The sequence below is a fragment of the Anoplolepis gracilipes genome, chromosome 5, assembly GCF_047496725.1.
Source record: "Anoplolepis gracilipes chromosome 5, ASM4749672v1, whole genome shotgun sequence".
In the NCBI taxonomy this organism is placed as follows: Eukaryota; Metazoa; Arthropoda; class Insecta; order Hymenoptera; family Formicidae; genus Anoplolepis; species Anoplolepis gracilipes.
Window position 1 is genome coordinate 12,732,991 of NC_132974.1, and position 21,428 is coordinate 12,754,418.

The following is a 21,428-nucleotide window of genomic DNA, read 5'->3' on the forward strand; positions in this document are numbered from 1 at the left end:
TATAGGAAACATATAAAATATGAAAAAGTTGAACTTGAAATAAATGTTTGCAATAATATCTAAGAAATATATTATAATTTATACTATAAATTTATATATAATAAATTATATATATATATATATATAATTTTATGTAAATGTATAATATTTTTTAGATAAAAAAATTATTACAAACATTTAAGTCCAACTTTTTTTGTGTATTTTATGTGTCCATATGCTTCTGATATTTATTTATCAGAAACAAAAATTTTTATATGCAACATTAGTTGACGATTGCAGTGACAATGCATTATTGCAAATTCATAACATTGCAATATTGCTATAATATTTCGTTGCAATCTTCCAAAAGACGGACATTTTAACGTTGTTGCAATCCCGTAGCAATAATGCAGCAAAATTTCGCAGTGAATTTGCAATATTGCGGTGAAAGATTGTTGCAATGTGCATACAATCTTTCGGCGCTGTCAAGTGCGAGTAATAAATCTGTCAAATATAATACTAAATTATATCTTATATATATATAAAAATATTAAAGTATATAAAATAGTATCAAACTGTCACAAAGTAGAATGTTAACAAAAAAATTTAGTGAATTTATTAATTATATCAACTCTCTTAATTTGCAAAGTAAATTGATTTGTCACAATTAATTTATCTGACATATAATAAAGAGAAATTATGTTATTTATTATATATACATTATCTATAAGATGTATTTATCATTGAGAGAGAATGTGATATATACACCTATGTCTCCAGGGATTATGTCAATTCGACGTTGCAAGACGCGAGCAACAAGGAAGTCGCGGGTATCGCTATCGTCGTTCTGGTGCTGGTGGTGTCACCCATTATCATCATACTGATGCGCAACGCCGTCGCTACCATTCAGGTTTGCGATTCAAATGCCGTCGATTTGATTCCCTTTCATGCCACATGTGACTCTCTTGCATACATATCGCTCATAGCAATTTGTATACCGGGTGTCTAACATAGATTTTAATTTTCGTTGCGGATTTTCTTGACGGAGAACTCAAAATCAATTTTTTTTTAATTCTAATTAATTTTTTTAATTAAAATGTATCTATCTCTAGAAATAGATACATATATATATATATATATATATATATATATATATATATATTTATTAGATTATTCAAATAATAATTTCCAAATTATAAATGATTGAGAATAAAGGAGTAACACAATCTTGACACTTTTCAAAAAATCGATTTTTTTTGTTGATGTGAAGGTACTATTATTTGATGTCGCGCTGATTAATACTAATGTAACCTTTTTTCACTTTTTATAATAAAAATTGTTACGAAAAATTTTAAACTCGTTTTTCTCGAAACAGTGTGCAGCCTAACGTCGCCAATTTAAATTAGATCGACTTGGAAATTTAACCAGATTTTTATTTCAATATTATTTAGGCCGCTACGTAGGATTTTTGCGATATATGAAGAATTTTCGCCGCTATTGTTTTTTTTATTCAAATTTTATTTAAATTTTTTAAGCAAAAAAAATGAGTTTTTCTTCAAATCGTTACGATTTTAACAAAAATGCCTATTTCTCAAAACGGCTACGTTTTGTTATGTAGAAAATAAATTTTTTATTATATTTATAAATTTTTCTGGTTTTTTGTTCCAGCTTTAACCACTGCAGAGTAAACGTGCACACTGTTTGGCACTCGATCCGAAACCGCGTACGGAAAATAGCGGAATTACGCGCTCAATTTTTACATTAAAAATTAAAAGAAAATTTTTTTATATAGTTCAATGTGCTCAATAAATTCAATTGAGCAATAAATGCCCAAAAAAATTTTTCTTGCGTATTATTTTCCTCTTTGAAAAAATTCCCAAAAATGCCTTTTATCCCTTAAACTATCTAATATAGACGGCATTTCTGGCGGAAAAAAAAATTTATTTTATTTTAATCATTCATCTTAATTTCAAAACTCGCTACAGAATAAATCCTTCCGATATCGCTTGTCAACATTAATTTGCTCGTTGCCGGATGTGAAGTTTGCAAAAAGGATTATGGAAAGTTTTCACGACCGCGTGTTAGTTCGTATCGCGGCGAATCTCATAATTTGATTCCGTATTTTTGAGTACTAAGTCGCGTCATCGAATAAACGGTGCATCGGGTGATTGACGTCTTAATCGAAAATCGGTTGAAGACGATTGCGATAAGAAATTCCTTAAACGAAAACGTTTTGTCACTTGTGAGACTCTTAGCGTTAATTTTATTTATAGGAAAAATTAATAGGCAATTAAAATTCCTTAATTATTTATTTGTGAAAAAATCACGCACCTTTCTTACATCCAGAATTTGTATGCAGAAGCGGTTTAAATTTTTCAAAACTTGTAAAATTTACAAAAATAATAAATTTGGATAAAAAATCTTCAAGAGAAAAAGATGTGATTTTTTGTGATTTTTTAAATTTTAATTTTTTAAGGTTTTCTCTTCATAACTATGTAAATTTTTGTAGCAACAGGAGAATATTCTTGCATTTATTTGCATATTATTATAATATGGTTATCTTAATCTGTGTGTGTATGTGATTATAGTGAAACTATTATTAATTACAGATGTACGCTGCGAATTTGGCGCAAAAAGCACGTGAACTCAAGCGCGAGAAGAGAAAGAGCGACACATTGCTTTTCCAAATGCTTCCACCTAGCGTTGCTCAGCAACTCAAACAGACTCAACAGGTAAATTTTTAAATTTTTAAATTGTTTTAAATCTTTCAAATCAGAATTTGTTCAAATTTGAAAATGCAATATTCAACTTAAAATCATATATCTCGAACTAATTATCTTATAAAAATCTTAAATTGTTTAAATTTTACATCTTAAAGGCATTAATCTATATTTATACATCTTCCTCTCTCTCCCTTTTTTTTATTTAATTTTCCTATTTTAAATTTCCTTAAAAAAAGTTACTTCGGTTTTTAATTTAATCGTAAGAGATTTATGAATCTTTCAGAATCAGAGTTTTTTCATTCTCTTGAATTATTTGATTCACTTCCAATTTGAACTTGTTATTGATCCTGACTTTTTTCGCACTCGTAAATGATTGATTGCGCAAAATAACGAGAAAATAAATTTCTTCCATTCACCTCTGCGACATTTTCATTTTTTACAATCTATAAATTTTTTTTGTTCAACAGGTGCCGGCCGAGTATTACGAGGCGGTGACTGTCTACTTCAGCGACATAGTCGGCTTCACAGAAATCGCCGCGGAAAATACACCCCTCGAGGTGCGTTTCATTCTGTTCTCGCTAAAATGACCGATCGGTGATGAAGCAAGTTGTTAAATTACGTGAAAGTTCCATCACGATGCCGCCGTGATGATGAAATCGCGCGCATACCGCGCAAATTTCCACGCAAAACTCACGCAAGACAATTTCGAATCGCATTATGGCATTAAATCATTCATCCGTCAATGCGGAAACGCTTTCGTCTCGTTGTTATTGTTATTATTTATTTATTTATTTATTACGTTCTATTATTTGGTTCAATCATTTAAATATTTGCTTGAATTATTTTGATATTTAACCCTCAAACTGAACACGTGGGTCTTTCGTGTCCGTGCCATTTTTATATAAAACATCTATGTTTCCAAATCTTGATCTAACAAATAACAAAAATATAGTATTTAAAAATATTTTTTCCTTAACTCTACTACATAAATTTTTAGTTTAGCCTTAAAAGAAGATGTGTAAGTTTTTTTAGAATTTTTTAAGTAATTTTAGAGTACAAAAATTAACCCGGACTCCAGTTACCCACGCGTTCAGGATTAGAGTGCCAAAAAACGTGTTCAGTTTGAGGATTAATTCTATTTGGAATTTTATATATCGCAAAAAAATAATTTTTATTTTATGCAAAATATACAGCGAAACGTGATGAATGATCTACAATCTGGAGTATATCGATATAATACGCGTAATGAGAACCATACTTTTTCTTCTTTCTTTTTTAGGTAGTGACGTTCCTCAACTCGATCTACAAATTGTTTGACGCGCGTATCGAATGCTACGACGTATACAAGGTGGAGACCATCGGGGATTCTTACATGGTCGCTTCTGGCCTGCCCGTTAGAAATGGTAAAAGTACGAAACCCCCCTAATTCCGCTTGCTGTCTTCAGCCTTGTAGCATGCTAACTATCGTAAAAGTACACGTGTCGTTTGTCACACAAATTTTTTTGTACATAAATTTCTTAATTTTTAAACTTTTTAATTCTCACTGTGTTAATCTCTATATTTATCTAAAGATTTCCTTTATATATATATATATATATATATATATATATATATATATATATATATATATATATATAATATTTAATATGTTTCACAAATTTTCCAATTCTCTCTCTCTCTCTCTCTCTCTCTCTCTCTCTCTCTCTCTTTCATTTTTATCTTCTTTGTTCGTTGCCTTCATATGTGATATAATATAATAAAAAAATAAAAATGTTAAAAATAACTTGGTTTAATTTAGGTCATTCATCCTAATTTTGAGAGACCAATTAAATAACTTTGGCTACTCAAAATGTCAAAAATGAGTTAGAAATTAAAATGAAAAATAATTTAACACTCATCTCTAGTGAGTTCATTCATGAGTTTAATTGGCAACGCTTCTTTAGGTTTAAATAACATCTCTCTAAAATGTTACATCACACTAACATCTCATCATATACCACAGATTAATCTTATATACTTTAAAAGCGCTAATTCAACTTGTCGATAGCCCAACAATAAATGTAGAGATTCTTGCACCATTTAAAAGTAAGTAGGCCCAAATGTGCTTCGTTTAATCTTATAGTGTTTATCATCAACGAAAACTCTGTATTCTGTAGATATTGCCAACAAACAACCTCTAGCAGGACAAATATTCTGTGTAGAAGAATAATGTTTCCATCAAATTATTATTACAGAGATACACCGAATACAGTATATAATAACACTTGAGAAAAGATTGTACATTGATAACAGCAGCAACTGGAATATTTAAACGGTAAAGAGTTAACCAAGTGTCTTGCAACGTGTTTAGTAAACCTCTTTTTATTAATATTACACATTTCTGCGATATCGATCCTGCTGAGAATGCAGTTGATAACGACGATGTCAATATAATAATAATAAATTTACTGCGATTGTTTCGATTGAGCTTCCAATAAAAATGTTTTTAATGCACTTAACAGTTGTATGTTTAAACTGTTAACAGATACTTTTACCAAAGATATGACGTCAATACCTACCTTCAATCATACAGTAAAATAAAAGTAGTGACAAATTGCCATATATTAAAAACACGTTGACAGAAACGATGGTGTTGTCACCTGTATCGTTATCTCGTGTAGTTTCAACAAATTTCGATCCTGTAGCATTAGATCTTCTCAAATATGTCTGTCCTACAGTAATTATAATTTTCTAAATGGTCATGTTGGAGCTTGTGAAAAAGAATTCTAGTCTTAAATACAGCAACTGAGAATGCAACTAAAATTGAATGCACATTGAAAATTAATCAAAAGGGTCACATTTGCTGTCACCTCGCTCGAGATTTATCGCTCGAATAAGTACAAGGTAACAGTGTATAAACAAAAGCCACTGTGCAAAAAAAATGAGCATTGAACACTTTGGCACAAAACATTTAAGTAACGTGTTATAAAGTAAGTGTAAAATATTCAATGTTTTTCTTTAACTTTTGAACTGAGTATTAACAAACGAAATATATCACCTTTCGTTAAATCCGACTACACGTTAAAGATTGAAAATCTAAAATTAAAATTTGACTAATTAGAACAATGAGAGAAAAATTCTTTTTTCTGATTATCAAATTTCAATCTTCATTCTTTAATCTTTAATCTGCATAGTTTGGTATGATCGGCAAATTAACTCTGCAAAAGAATTTAGTTATTTCTTTTATAAATATATATTTTTTTATAAATATACATAAATATTTTTTTATAAATACACAATAATATATTTTTCAATTAAATTTGCTCCTTTCATCGAACTCTTATAATATAAACAAGGATAAAACCTATTTTGATGATATTCGATATATTTACAAAGAAAAATTGATTTATAATTTATATGAGATAAAAGGGTAAAAAAAAACTAAAGAAAATTGTACTGATTTTTGAGGATTCAACTCAAAATTTATATTAAATACTTATTTAAATTCCTTGGCAAATACTCGATATTTTTCTATACCAAAAAATAATGAGATAAAAAGATCGCATTACGCAAGCAATTAAATTGAATGATGGTAGATGAGGTTTTTTTCACGCATGTGAATAAATATTTCATTTCATGATGATTTTGCATTCTATATATTATACTTATAGTGCTTGCGTCGTGTTGAACAACATTGTTCTTCCAATTCATTTTGTTCGTTTGCGATTTCATTCCGCTCAGGTGACAAGCACGTGTCCGAGATCGCGACAATGGCGCTAGATCTGCTCGCGGCCTCGTCCGTCTTCCAGGTACCAAAACGTCCCGGTGAACGACTTCAGATAAGGAGCGGGGCCCACACCGGGCCCGTCGTCGCCGGTATCGTCGGCAGCAAGATGCCCCGTTACTGCCTCTTTGGCGACACGGTTAACACCGCGAGTCGCATGGAATCAACTGGTGAAGGTAATTTATTTTTCTTCGGAAATTTTATTTATATTTATATTATTAAAATTGAAGACATAATTAAAAGATAGAGATTAATTAAATGCATATATCATTAAGATCTTCGCGACTGAATTATTTCTTGAATAGTAATCTCATTCGCATTCCATCTTGTGTACCTTTTCTCCTTACATTTAACGTTCATTTTACATGTAATTCAATTAATTGACTATTAATTGTTAAAGTGTCGTTTTAAAATTATCTTAAATAATTAAATTATTAAATATAATATAATTAAGTAAATTATTAAATCTAATAATTAATTTAATAATATTAAATAATAGTTATTTAATTAAATAATAAGTAAAAATAATTAAATAATAACATTCGCAATATTTTTTTATCCAAGCCCTGCGGATTCATATCAGTTTGGAAATGAAGAAGGCACTCGATGCCGTGGGTGGTTTTAAGATCGAGCATCGTGGCCTCGTTGACGTAAAGGTAAACTTTTTTCCACACACAAAATCTCTATATTATATTATATAATATATATCAATTTATCTTGCTTTCTCTTTTTCTCTCGACGCGGATTTCTTTCCCTATTTTACACTCACAAATTGCGTCGTAAAAAACAACACTATATCGCTGACAAAAAATTTGTCATGAATTAATAATTTCTTTTCCCGTTTGCAATTGACAATTTTCAATTGGTCTCCCCAATTCTTCTCTCCGGTATGAAATTTGATTTCTGGTTGCGCAGGGCAAGGGCCTCATGGATACGTACTGGTTGGAATGCAAGGACGGCGGTATCGCGCGTGCCGCCGAGCTCGACCTGCCGTCGTTCTTCGAGGACGTGCGACCGGTCTTCATGCGGCGCCTGCGCGAGGAAGGCACCCTCTGATGCGAGCCGTACTCTCGTCGGGACCTCTGGTATCTGAATCGGTGCCCGAACCCGTGCATCGTCCGTCTGTCCCAGCCGAATCTGATCGACCACCTGAGGCGTCCGGGTCAGGGGCGCAAGAACCGATTGTCCCATCCGAATCTGCACATTACCCCGGTCAAGGTGCCGCCGCAGTCGCAATCGAGCATCGAGTCCCAGGACTCGGGCACCTACTCGACCACCCCCTGTCCGCCAAGCTACTCGCCAAGTCAACGTAGCCGTTACTCGCAGCCGAATCTGCCGACCCTCTTGATCTCGTATGACCGACGCTCAGGCGGCTCGCCCGATCGTCGAATTCGCATGTCACAGCCGACCCTCAACTCCAGCCTAAGCGGCATCAATTTCTTCGGCATGAACCGCGGTGTCGGCGTCGGCCGTCTGTCCTACACCAGTCTGCGCGCCGCCTCGGGTGACAACAGCATCAACGAGGAGGAAAGACTCTCGACGCCGAACGTGCACGCCCTAAGCGGCAATGTCAGTCCACGTGGCAGTCTAACGATGGAGAGGAGCTCGTCGAGGCTCTCGCAGCCGGACGTGCGCAGATTCATCCTGCGGCAGGACAAGCGCGAACGACTGTCGCAGCCCACCCTGGTCACCGGCGACTACTATCCCGGCCGGGTGCATCAGCAACGGCTCTCCCAACCGTGTCTCAGCAGCGGTTACCGCGAGGTAGGCGGCATCGGCGTGCATTCCCCGTCGCCACCGCCTTTCCCTCTTAAACACAAGAGATTCGTCCCTCCTGTTCTACAGGCGAGTCAGCGCGACCGCCTGTCCCAGCTGGATATCGGTTCCAAATACCGAAACATCAAGGATCTAGGTGGTAGTGCTGCCCAAGTCAAGTTCAATCGCGATCGGTTCTCGATACCGGAGCTGGAGACCCAGAACGATCTGCGACTGATCGCTGGTACGCCCAAGCAACGTTTCAGTCTAGACAGTCAGCTTACGAAGCAGCGCTTCAGCTTGGACAGCCAGGATAGCTGCAAGTCGCGGTTGCTACCGATCGCGAGTTCGCCGATCTTCGAGCATCAGCAGATGAAGACTGAGGAGCTCACTGGAATAACGTCCGACAGGCTGAAGAGCCCCACCTGTGAGGGCCTGCAGAGCGTAATCGTAGCGAGCACCTCGCCGATCTTCCCGCCCGGCGAGAGGCGATTCCTCGCGCCGGACTTCCCGTTTATCGGCAGGAAAATGTCGACGTCGCCGTCACCACCCAAAGCCGGGGAGATGGCGAAGACGGGGCGCACGTCTGGCAAACCACCGCCGATTCCGGTCCGGGAGAGAATGTCAGTGCCGGAGATCAGAAATTCGAGTTTGCGCCGACTGTTAGATCCACCTGCCCGACAGCGGCACAGCATCGGCGGCAATCTGCGGCAGTCGTTGCTGTCGCCAGTGAAGCTGACCGAGTTTGCCACCAGAAAGTCGCCGCGATACTCGATTGACGATGCGCTAGAGAAGCTGAAGAAGATCGAGAAGGAGGAGAATCGACGAAATCAAGAAGCCAGCGAGGAAAGGGAGCAGGAAGCCAAGGAGCAGGATCAGCAGCTGGAACAGCAGCAGGAACCCAAACACATTCAACGACACTACTCGTACACGTACGAGACGTCCGGCAGCGATGAAAGCGGCAGCGTCTCGACCCTCGGCAAGCTGAGCGTGGGTGGCACCCCCAAACGCAAATATCTGGAAAGTAACTTCGACGAGAATGAGCAGGTGATCACGACGGTGATTGAGACAGAGGTGCCGATTATCCTGCCGAGCACACCCGGCAAGTACGCGAAGAAGGTCCAGGCATACTCGAGCGAGACGCCCAAGTGGATCCGCAAATACCTGGAAAACGAGAGCCCAAGGATAGGCCGAAAGACCTCCACCAGTGCCAAGGACCAGATCGCCAGGACGAATCGCAGGAACAGCCGCAGGAAGAGTTCGCTCGAGTCGATCGAGTCGGTGACGAAGAAGCCCGAGGAGAAGACTCGCTCCAAGTCAGCCAGCTGCGAGGAGAGGAGCATCAAGATCGAGATCGAGCAACCCCTCGATGGCGTCAGGGAGACTTACGTGAGAATCGTGCCGTCCAACAACGCCCAAGAGGAGAACCGGTACGAGGTCGGTACCACTGCGACCTCCTGGACGAACACCGACGGTCGCGGTCTTTACGGCGACGACACCGACACGGACGATTCTACGTCGATCTAATCGGGTGGAAAAGATCTCGTCATCTCGACATGAATCGCCGCACTGGATTCGATCGCTCTGCGTGCGTGTGATTGCCGCCGATTAAATTATTGAAAAAAATTTATAACTCAGTTTTAATTTAGCTTAAAAATATTGTCGTTATCGCCTTTTTTAAATAAATATAAAATTCAAGAGACTATAATTAAACTATTAATTTAGCTGATTAATTAATTACGTAGTCGCGTTCATTACAAGAGAAAAAAAAATTTTTAGATTTCTAATTTTCCGATTTAGAGGGAGTATGTAATTTTAGCTATAAATAATTACACAAGACCATTCCATTACACAGCCAAATGCAACCGATTTTAACGAGAAGGAAACCTGAATAAAATTATTTTCTTTTGTTCCAAATTTACACACAGCAACGTTAAGAGACTGAACAGAGAATATAAAATATAAACCACCCAAAATGCATATACATCAAACGAATCAGATCGTAAGCAATCAAGGTGGATGCAAAAGAGAGGTTGATGAGAGAGATTATCTCGAGAATCTCCAATATTTTGTACTTAAAAAACACTGCACATTCTCTTTTTCTCTCTCTCTCGTCATCTCGTCCGATGAATCAGAATGAATCAGAGAAGTGAAGACCGAATGCGGATACCTATTTTTGCACAAACAGTGGACCACAAAATATATACCGCATGCGTTTTAGCCTAAATAATATTCAGATCTGTGTGCTTTATCGACTTTTTCAATTAATTAAAAAAAAAAAAAAAAAGTAACTTCTGTTTTGTAAATAATATCATAAAACACAAAAAATGCGTAGAGCAAAAAGTCGAGTAGAATGTAAGGAGCGATCGAAGACTCGCGATATTCAAGTTCGAACGATGAATTTCTCTTTCGATCCTCGCCAAATCGTTCGACGATATAAATCCGGATTATTCCGGATTATTTTCGATCCACGTGTGTTCGTTCGCTCGTTCTGTGTGCAACGTGTATTTACAGCACGTGTTGCGTTAGCTCGAAGTGTGTGCGATTATTTTTATCATGCTTGCGTCGAGAGAGAAATTAAGTCGCGTAGAAATTAAGTGTAAAAACAGTCCAGCTTGTATATACATCGGTTATAGGGAGTGATAATATATTATACATATATTGCTAAATGTATACCGTTGCATCGTTAGAGAAATTGTAAGATCGTTCGATGTTCTTTGAGTGTGTAAATTTTTCATTTTCCGTCGAGATATTTTTCGCTCGCAGAAATCGTGTTTTATTTCTGCGATTATTACGAGCATCGTATAAATCGCGAACTGAATTTTTATTTATAATAACGCGCGCGGATGTTCATTTTTGCTGTTACTAGTCATTAACGAGATTTTACAAGCGATGAAATATATATAGGGTGTTTCTGTGATGAATAGTATGTAGATTTAATTAATAAACTAGAGAGAAGAATTAAAAGATATTCTCTCAGGAATATTTTACAATTTTTTATTCAATTTTTTTTAACTGAATAAATTATGTTATGTTTCATTATTTCTAAATTAATTATTAAACAGAACAATTCATAAAACATTTTTCAAATTTCGGTTTCCGCAATAATATCAAATTTTCTAAGTTTTCTGAAGGTTTATAATATTTAACCAAGCTTTTCCATCATCTATGAACGATTTTAATATTTTTAATATATATTAAAAATTTAATAAAACGTGTGAAATTTTATGAAAATTTTTATTTGCTATATGTTTTAAGTAACATATGCTTAGGATCTAAGTTTAAAAAGTGGTTATATATAATTTTCATCATTTGATACTATTTAAAGCGCATATTTTTCTTATTGATACACATCTAATTTGTTCCACTCTCTGTTCATCAAAAAATATATATACTATAACTCAAGCACCCTGTATATATATATATATATATATATATATATATATATATATATATATATATATAGTATATACACACATATATATATATATACAGACATGCATAATTTTTTCGCGAATATTCCGAATGCGAATATGTATGTGAGTATTGAGTAGCTTTATTTATCTTTAGCAGTGTGTATGCATTTTACTCCTATATACATATATAGCATTTAATACGTGAGTAAAGATGTCAAATATTAGCAAATCAAAATATGGATAAAAAGATGCATTATAATTTGTAAAAAGGACATGCCTTCTGTGTACACCCGATTATACATAGATCGAAATATATAATCCATTGTTATAGCCTGAAAAAGATCCTTATTTCTCAAATTATAATTTTTTACATTAACACATCTTGATATTTGTGCATACATGCATGTGTGAATGTGTATAAATTATAAATATACGTTTTATACATACATACATACATACACACACACACACACACACACACACACACACATATATATATATATATATATATATATATATATATATATATATATAAACTAAGACAAAGATTTAAAAGATCTTTTAAAGATTTACTCGTTTTTACTCCATTTTGGAGAAAATTGTAAAAAGAGAAAATAAGTTTTCGTTTTTTTAGTTTTTCAGTCCCCTACCGTTTTTGGAGTTTCGCCATTTAAATTGGGAACATCCTGCATATATGTATTGTATGTATAAATTCAATTTTATATTTAGTATTCTTTTTAAAAACTAGTTAAGAAACTTTTGTTATTAATATGTTCTAAAAGTTGTGATTTATTATAAAACATTTTATCTCCTTCCGTTCTCTTCCCTTCAGCATGTAAATGACAGAAATTTCTTCTTCTTTTTCAATTATTGTGACAAATTTCAAATAGTTTTTACAAATTAATTCGATATAAGTTCTTCATGTATAAATGCAGTTTCTTTTGACACTGCCACAAATTAATAATCACCAGTTTTATCAACTGCGAATGCACAATTGGAATAAGAAAGTTTTTCTAACTAGACATAATACACCATCAGATAACATATTTATTGTGAAGACGGTGCTCCTTGAGACACGGCATTGAGCAGAAGCGATTGGCGTTGTACTCAAAAGGCGTTTTGTTGGTCATGTCAATAGCGCATTGAAAGCACCGTGAGATTACAGTGTATCCTTCGCTTAACATCCGATTCTGCGCAACTAATGCTCTCTATATAACAAAAAAAAAAAAAAAGAAGTAAAGTATCAAACTGATGCTAAACAAACATTAAAAAACAACTATTATATGTTAATTATTAAAGAAAAACATTTTAACATCCGCACCTTTTCTTTGTCACTGAGATTAAGGAATCTTTGCTTTTCATTTTCCTCTTGCTTCTTCAGTTCGAATTCCTTCCTCTTGACTTTTTCCTTGAAACGTTTCAATTTCCGTTGCTGTCTCTTCTTCTCCACCTCCGCTTGCTCTATCTCATCGCTAAGTGGTCCAGGTATTTGAGACTGCAAATAACATATAAACGTAAAACAATTTTTAAATAATTGTAAATAACATAATTACATTTATTTTAATATAAATGCAATATTCTGTTATAAATAATACCTTTTGATAGTTAAACTTGTCCGGGTTAATTTCCATAAATCTTCTAAATGTATTTCTAGTCTTCTTATCATTAGCAGCGGCATAAGGTGTCTGTAGTTTTTTATTCTTATTACAGGGGTCAGATCCGATTTCTAACAACAACCTAAGGACAAATCGAGTTATGTAAAAGTTACTTAAAAGTGTAATTTAAAAAAATAAATAATAAACCCTTTCCATAATAAATTATAATAACACGCACCATACTTGTTCACAGTATCCACCAAGTGCTGCTAAATGCAACATTGTATTACCATCCTCGTTGGTATCATTAACTAATTTCGTTACGTCAACCGTGTTTACAGAAGTATCATTAGACGTCGTGCCATTAATTGCAATATCTTTTTTATTCTGTTTCTCTTCGCATTCTTTAATTTTGTTTAACAGATCATTGATGACTGAGGATAATAGATCGTTATCACCTTGCTTACATGCAGTCCATAGCTTGGTTCTAGCATCCAACAATACTTCATTGATTACTGGAGCTAAAAACAATATCAAACATTTTAAAAAATGATAAAATACACATTAATATAATTTTTCTAACTTTCAACTTTAATTTTTTCTTTATATTTAAACTATTTTTATATATTTTTTCGTATTTCTGAATTATTGCGACAAACTGCAAACGTCACAAATTAATTTGGTACAAGTCATCTATTAAATAAACCTTACCATCTTTTTTCACCTTTTTCTTCTGCCGATTAGCTTTCTTGTTCTTCATATATTTTGGTACGGTATCCTGAAAAGCTTGTAAATTCTCGCAAAAGTCTACTTCAACAGTTTGTTCAACTAAAGAAGTGGCCAGTGGAAGTTGCGCATCCATTTCCGACTCGGAGGATGACTGAGCTAGTCTAACAATAATATCTGTAAAATAATGAGATTTGCTATATCAGCCAATAAAAATACATGAAAAAGTATAATATAAAGATATTTATATAAACAATGATCATTTATAAGTACAGCATTTCTGATATAGAGAAAACCATATATTCTCGGATTATATATATACTTATAATTCACATTAACGTTTACCTGGCAGCGGTCGATTCGGACTTTTCCTTGGTTTCGCTCTGTCTATATGACGAGAACTCCGGTGTTGCTTCTCCGGTGTAGACTGTGCGGGTGTTTTAAGTTTATCATTCTCCTGGGGAGTACTACCTGCGTTAGAATTACGTTCGGCAACGACGTCTCCTTCTGGTATTTCGCTCATTATCTCAGGTTTCGAAACTTTCTTACGCATGGGTTGTCGCGGAGAGTTGGGAAAAGAGTCGGTGAAATCTGCTGCTGAGCCTAAAATACACTATTATTAAGTGTCTGAACAGTACATATTAAATTTAAAAAATAAATAATCGTTTACCATAAATCTCCATAGTGCTCAGTATATCGTATACTCTCTTGACTTCTTTGAACGTAGCTCTACGCGTAGGAAATGGCAGTGGTCTTATTCTAAAATTGTTCTTATCTAAGGGAGGATTCTTGCCGCCAAAGAGAACCATGCGATTATATGGTCCAACTGCTCGATACAAAACAGCCGATGAATTGTTGATATGCGTCGACCATAATTCCAGTATCTCTTGCACATGCTAAAAAAGAATTATTGTTACATAATTTGCCAATTTAAACGCATAAAGTATAAATCTGTAATTCCATGTACTTTTGAAAATATACCTGAATAAGCGACGCCTCATTATATCTTCGCAAACTGGCACCAGCACTCTTCGCGTGATTACCGTTCGTACGAGAGTTCTGAGCAAAGCCTTGTTTCGCCCGTACAGTATAAGAATGGAAGGTCTTGTGTACAATAGGTTCACCATCTGCGATAGTACGTCAAACCAACTCGATGTAATAATTATTATAAACATAATTATACACTCGTAAAAAATATTCTTAATACAAAGATATGCGTACTTTGAAATACAGCCGCAGCAAAGTGTCCACCACCGACCATGATAACCGTCCACTTGGACATTTTGCCGCTGTCGAGTGCCTGAGTGATCATTTCACTGTCTTTCTCGGGAATGTCCTAAAACGTAATTGCATATCTCCCGATCTGGCAAGTAAAGAGCACGCCAAGTGACAAGGTAGACCAAATATTTTCAAGAAAATATTTTGTTGGGCACATATGTATCAAGTATACTAATAGAATCTACATCTCTAGGTACGTCTTTAATTAATAATAACTTAATTAATAATAACAAACCTTCTTGTGATGCAGTAGGCATCGATAGATACTAAATATATTGCCGTCATCGTTCTCGAAGAACACCTTGGTGTGACGACTGGCAACAATCTGCAGCTTCCGCTCCTTTGTCATTTCGTCGTTGCACTCGGTGTCCGAAATGTCCGACTCAATTGCCTTCCCGCGTCTCTCCGACGTCTTTTTAGATCTATTGGCAGATGTGGAACCGCTCTTACTTGCCGTCTCATTCTTGATTTGCTCGTTAGATGAGGCCCTAGTCTCCGAAGTACCAGCATCGTCCTCGGTATCGGACTCTGCCTCGCTACCAGACAGACTAGACATGTCGCCTACAAAATTCGCACATGTCGTACTGTCTTAAGCATATCGCCGTGTACTTCATCTCAGACTGTACCTTCGCCAGCTATCCTATTAAAGCTGTCCTCACTAATCGATTTCAAGCCGTTCAGGTTTTGCTTGAGATTGTAACGATGCCAATCCAACTTATAGTGAAGTCTTTGTTGTGGCTTGTCCTCAAACTCAGCGTTACAATGAGAACAACACAAGGAGTCCGACACTACTAGTTGACTCAATTCTTGTTCGTTGTCAGGCACTGCAAAGCAGAAAATTCTACATGTGGGGAAATTGTCAACCATTATTATTTAGCTTCAATATTTCCCTTACTTTGTTCAACATTAACTGATAGTTTCTTGAAAATATTTTTTAAAAATTTTTAATTATCTTTCTATATTTCCTGAAGAAATCTCTATATCATCGCTGATTAAATTCCTACTGATTAATTTTTACTCTGATTATATCGAACAGACAAAGTTTGCATTCGCTAATAAAAGCTAATTCATATATCATCATATATTTTCACCTGTGATACGATAATTTAAATTTGTATAATCAATATATTCTTACAATATATTTCCAAAAAATCTAATTATCCATTATCACCTTATATTATTATTATAGCAACATATTATGTTCTTAAAATTCAATTTTTCGGAAACAAAAGAGCCAAAATCATTCTTAAATTTAAGATCAAACAAATGTGTTATACTTATATATGCATTTTTTTTGTTTTACTCAAGCAAATTGTATTTTATCTTCATCGAGCATCAATCAAATTTTTGAAAGGTAATATAATTATTTTTGCGTCTGCCTTTTATTGAAAATAAGTCTAGTGCTCTCCATATTCTTCCCAGACATGAATGATTCGTGTGTTTTTTTCAATTATATCCCCCGCTTCCTTAGTTGTTTTTCTCTTTCTCTCCCTCGAACACCCTGTCTATCTGTCCTGTTTAAAACGTGAACTGTATAAAAACCAACCACGACCTTATCATTAGGACAGAATATATACGCTGCATAATCGATTGATAATAAATTGTCTCCTGTTATTTATCCTGTTCCAAAATAGCTTTGCCGATGTGTCAGGCGAGCTGCTGAAAAACGAGCTTACCGTAAGGAGACGACAATTGCATGCATCGGGCAACTTTGATTCCTCTGGTGATACGGTGGAAGTCGTCCGGATTGTGTATCTTACAGGTCTGATGATCCTCTTTTGCAGGCTCTTGCTTACAGAGCGGATGAGCCTTGTTGGTTGCCATGGCCTGAGAGTTGACGGAACGAAAGACGGACCGACGATGGAGGACGACAGACGTGAACGAAGAAAGTTGTCAACGAATGCTACTCCGAGACAGTGCGGTACTGACCGTTTCGTTATCTTGCGCAACTCTTTCGCGCCGCGAAACGATTACATCATCCTGCGCTACTACCATACAAAAACACGTCGCCATCGAGCGGGATATTTAAATGACCTTGCCGTCTCTTATCAATACATACCAATTTTATGAAAAAATTACGTGTGTATAAATATAACTTAAACATTTGTTCAATAGAATTTTATTTCACAGACAAGTTTTACAGAGAATTCTTATGTAAAAATGTCTTGTATGTGTGTGTGTATACAATAATATATATTCACAGTCATAGTTAAGGCGTAGTTTATATTATAAAAAAAAAAATATTTTTAATTTTAACATTAGTCGTTTAAAAATAAAGCCTTTTTTAGTGTACATTTGTAATACCTACAATAGATGGAAGAAAGACAAAAAACTTTGTTTGCTAATAGCTAAGAGTAGTTTCAAGCTTGACATTTGCAATATCAAAGCTGCAATGTATAAGTTTGTAGTTTTTAGTTAAAACTATACTTATTAAAATAATTTAATGTATAAATATTTAATATATATATATATATATATATATATATATATATATATAAATACTACATGTTAATGTAGTCTAAGCAGCACATTCTTTGTTGCACCATTTTTTATGACATTCTTGTAACTACCTAATGAGATTTCAACTAGATTAAAAAAAATATGATATCACATTAAAAATACATTATTATTATATATTAAATGTATTAAATATAACTATCCGAAATAACATAAAAATGTATTATCTTTAAGCGTGCAAAAATATACGTCCTGCATTCAATTGTACTTCTCGTAATGCCTATATTTTATCTTATCGATAAATATTACTTTATCGAATAATCAATCAGTCTTAAATAGTATTATGTAGTAACGAATAATTGTTTAAAATTTGGAAGTATTATGGAACAATGGACTGTTTTGTACTTTGATATTTTTGGTTGTTGTGTATATATCATGCAATTGTAACTGATGGTTCAATAGTTTCTATACTATTATATCATTAGTGCAATTATTAGTATATAAAATTATAGCAATAGAGGTTCTTTATATTAATAAATTACTTAATATAAAGTTCTTCTAATTTCGAAAATGCATGTTTTTCCATACTTTTGATTTTTCATTTGTTGAAATAAAAGAAACTATTTTTTAGAACATTAATATAATGTAATGTTGAAATATGTTAATAAAGAATTATAAAAAATATTAAATCTACCTATTATTCGTATCTATTCTTTCATAGATCCATAATCTTTCATATATTGTTAATATAAATCATCAATAAATAAGTTATTATTATCCACGTTGACATAATAAATATATATAAGCGAGACAAAATAATACTAAATAGAGAAAAAAAAAGAATCATTTTCCGAAACTTATTGTTAGTGACATTTCCATCAAGTTAAAGACACATGTAGATGAAAAATAATATCCCATTTAATGCACCAACTATATAGTTTATTTGTATCCTTGATTCGTTGTGTATCCTGAAATACATATATGCGACAACGATATTTAAGAAATGAAAATTATATGTCTACATAGTAAGTTTTCAAACAATAATTGTACAATAAAAATGTGATTAATTGTCACTTGATTTAAAGATACAATGGTTACAGATAATATATAATGATATATACTGATAACATGTATTTTTTTTCTCAATCCTTATCAATAGCACGTTTAAAAAACCTGCATTTAATTTGCAGATATTCTTTTATTTTTTCAATCAAAATATTGTGTATAATAATAACTAAAATTTGAGCCTTACCTCTGTCTGGAAGGACTAAAGGGGAACGGTGGATCGACACCAGGTATACTGCTGTCTTTATAAAGGATGAACCAAGTGAAACTTGTTATCAAAAGTCCACTCATCGTAGCTTTTAGCAGCCAATCGTATGTTTCGTAAAATGTGACCAGCATATTAGTAGCTGCTTCCGCATATTGATGACTTGTATTGAAGAATCTTTCGCTGTCCGCTGGTAATCGTTTCATGTCGAATTTCGATAAAACGGATATATTCGGTATCGTATCGTATACTTGAGCGAACGTTGTTATTGATGGTAGAGAGTATTGATCGCCGATTTCCCATGACAAACACTTTCCTACAGGCAGAGTATGAGAAACTCGCATTAGCCACTCCAGTTGTAGCTAATTCTCTTTATTTTATTCTAAATCAGCCGTTAAATTTTCAATCATAGTTTTTGTAAGAAAAGAAAAATATTTGTTTTTCAAAGAATAATCATTCTAAGTGAAGAGAAGTTCCAAATAAAGAAATGTCCCACATGAAGTAGAATTTAAAGTAGGAAAGATAAAAAATAAAATAAAAGGTATAAAATAAAAAATAAAGAACAAAAATATTTTCCCTTTTCTCTTATGTTTTCGCTTTGATTATTTCTCAGTTGCAATCAGGTACTTATGTACTGTTTCGAGCGATGACGCGACCTTGAAAAAGTCGGTCATGAGCAATGCAGATTTTACATGTAAACGCGTGCGCGAAGAAGTCTCGAGAGAAGACTCGCGTTGCTCTAAAGATGTATCTCGCAAGAAAAACAAGTCGTGTGTAAAAATATAATTCGAGAATGCTATATGAGCGACGACTCACAAGCATTTAAATTCCTCTGAAACGAGATAAAAAAAACAAATAATCGGCAGTCAGTCTCTCTCTTTCTTTTTTTCTTTCTTTGTCATTCACTCTTTATATATGTTTTATCACGCATACAATAAAAGTCAGTAATATTAAAACTTTTTTTATATAAAATGTGTATTAGACATACGTATAAGCTTACAAAGCCATAAATTTTTTGCAAAGAATATTGAGCAACTTATTGAAATTCATTAATAGCGACAGAAATTATGTAATTTTTATGATATTTTAAGAATGAAATGAGACATTATATCTAACGCATAACACAATAAAATCTATAATAAATTATTTGAAATAAATATAAACTATTTATATAAATATGACTAATATAATTATTTAAATCATTTAAAATAAATATAAATATATAAAATGTATGATGTAGGAGGGTTACTTTTAGGATGTGCTAAAGCTTTTGTCTTGTAGTATTAGCAAAGTATTAGTGATAATATTACAAATGAACAATTGAAATGCAGATTTATTGATAACAAATATTAATTAGAACACAAAACAGCTGGCAGAGATGATTGCTTTTTGATAAATTAAATATAAAGTCTATTAGATGTGATTTTTTCAGCTACAAATTCTTATTTTATTCTCATGCCAATGAAAATAACATGCTCATGTATCGAAGAGAGAAAGAAGAAAGCCAATGTAGAAAGCGTAACTGAAAAAAACATATCTAATAACATAAGAATAAAAAATGCAAAGTTATAAACTAATTTTAATAGAAGATTTGTACGCTAAATCGTTTATAAATTTAATTATTTATATAATAAATATTAATAATAATAATATTAATATAAATAATTTACTTTTTTTTTAAGTTAGGACAAAAATTGTACATTTAAGAAAATTAAAAATACATTTAGGCCGCTGCATATTTTCCTCATATTATACAATAATCCGTATCGTTGACACAATCTCGCTTCCAATTGAACCAAAACAAAAATTGCACATTCGCTAAATGAATCCCGAAGATATGTCCTATCGGCGATAATCAATGAATCGTTCGCGCGATAACGAGATGCTTCTTGTGGAAACGATTCAGATCGCTGGGAACAGAATTAAAACAAAAAGTGCGTACGTTTAATATTATTAATTCTAACCTCTAACAGACCCGCTGTGCGCGAACGATTTGCATCGTCCACAGTTTTCAGTCCACAATTTCTTCCCTCTCCGAAGAATACCAACGAAAAGTAGAAAGCAAGCGTACGATCTGTCGTTTACTCACCGTAATTTGCATACAATTTTCCTATGACAATGGAGAGCGATAGCGCTAAAAGTGACAGGCTGAACGTCCACTCGTTCAGGCGGACCTTCGTCCAGAATCTCGCCGGTTTCTCCTTCCGGATATCCTCGGAGAGACTGCCATTGCCATTTGTCAGTAACATCGAGTCGCTTTTCCGCTCGAATATCATCGTCGTCGTAGTCATCGTCGACATCGTTCAAATGTGCGGGTCACGCGCACACTACGTTACCGCATCAGCGCGATCCTCACAAGTGACAGTGACAAGTGACAAGCCGTGCGCCGTGCGCCGTGCGTCGTGCCGTTTCCAAAAATAAAGGTGAATAAGACCTGACGCGAGCGCGCATGCGTGGCCTATTTCT

General features: G+C 34.3%; 4 protein-coding genes across 10 annotated transcripts in view; 2 read left to right on the forward strand and 2 right to left on the reverse strand.

The window, feature by feature from the left end:
• Positions 1-7,526, forward strand: part of LOC140666295 (uncharacterized) — a 38,254-nt gene extending 30,728 nt beyond the window's left edge. For 6 of the 7 annotated variants that reach the window (XM_072893319.1, XM_072893314.1, XM_072893316.1 and 3 more), the window contains 7 exons: positions 760-889; positions 2,589-2,711; positions 3,170-3,259; positions 3,982-4,111; positions 6,423-6,641; positions 7,030-7,121; positions 7,381-7,526. In XM_072893319.1, coding sequence (XP_072749420.1) covers positions 760-889; positions 2,589-2,711; positions 3,170-3,259; positions 3,982-4,111; positions 6,423-6,641; positions 7,030-7,121; positions 7,381-7,521 — 925 coding nt within the window. In that variant the 3' untranslated portion in view covers positions 7,522-7,526. The remainder of the gene's footprint in view (positions 1-759; positions 890-2,588; positions 2,712-3,169; positions 3,260-3,981; positions 4,112-6,422; positions 6,642-7,029; positions 7,122-7,380) is intronic. The other variant, XM_072893321.1, reaches the window with a different exon arrangement.
• A 334-nt stretch (positions 7,527-7,860) lies between these two features.
• LOC140666297 (uncharacterized) lies at positions 7,861-11,449 on the forward strand. Its single transcript, XM_072893322.1, has one exon. It carries the CDS (start codon positions 7,861-7,863, stop codon positions 9,745-9,747), a length of 1,887 nt encoding a protein of 628 aa, XP_072749423.1. The 3' UTR covers positions 9,748-11,449.
• Positions 11,450-12,166: 717 nt separating this feature from the next.
• On the reverse strand, positions 12,167-17,227 carry LOC140666294 (tRNA endonuclease ANKZF1). Its single transcript, XM_072893313.1, has 12 exons — positions 16,912-17,227; positions 15,862-16,059; positions 15,471-15,796; positions 15,179-15,293; positions 14,939-15,084; positions 14,628-14,853; positions 14,303-14,560; positions 13,943-14,134; positions 13,470-13,752; positions 13,232-13,373; positions 12,958-13,131; positions 12,167-12,844 (listed from the first exon to the last, which is right to left on the reverse strand). Exons 1-12 carry the CDS (start codon positions 17,057-17,059, stop codon positions 12,671-12,673), a joined length of 2,382 nt encoding a protein of 793 aa, XP_072749414.1. The 5' UTR covers positions 17,060-17,227; the 3' UTR covers positions 12,167-12,670.
• Positions 17,228-17,725: 498 nt separating this feature from the next.
• LOC140666298 (uncharacterized) lies at positions 17,726-21,384 on the reverse strand. Its single transcript, XM_072893323.1, has 3 exons — positions 21,052-21,384; positions 18,945-19,278; positions 17,726-18,660 (listed from the first exon to the last, which is right to left on the reverse strand). Exons 1-3 carry the CDS (start codon positions 21,260-21,262, stop codon positions 18,576-18,578), a joined length of 630 nt encoding a protein of 209 aa, XP_072749424.1. The 5' UTR covers positions 21,263-21,384; the 3' UTR covers positions 17,726-18,575.
• Positions 21,385-21,428: the final 44 nt, after the last annotated feature.

Coding starts and splice junctions, on each gene's coding strand:
- LOC140666297 (XM_072893322.1), top strand. CDS start 7,861: ATGTCACAGCCGACCCTCAACTCCAGCCTAAGCGGCATCAATTTCTTC.
- LOC140666294 (XM_072893313.1), bottom strand. CDS start 17,059: ATGGCAACCAACAAGGCTCATCCGCTCTGTAAGCAAGAGCCTGCAAAA. Junction 14,135..14,302: donor TCCGAATCGACCGCTGCCAG/GTAAACGTTAAT, acceptor ATTATTTTACAG/ATATTATTGTTAGACTAGCT. Junction 12,845..12,957: donor ATCTCAGTGACAAAGAAAAG/GTGCGGATGTTA, acceptor TTTGTTATATAG/AGAGCATTAGTTGCGCAGAA.
- LOC140666298 (XM_072893323.1), bottom strand. CDS start 21,262: ATGTCGACGATGACTACGACGACGATGATATTCGAGCGGAAAAGCGAC. Junction 19,279..21,051: donor AAAATTGTATGCAAATTACG/GTGAGTAAACGA, acceptor CTCTGCCTGTAG/GAAAGTGTTTGTCATGGGAA. Junction 18,661..18,944: donor TTTAGTCCTTCCAGACAGAG/GTAAGGCTCAAA, acceptor TATGTATTTCAG/GATACACAACGAATCAAGGA.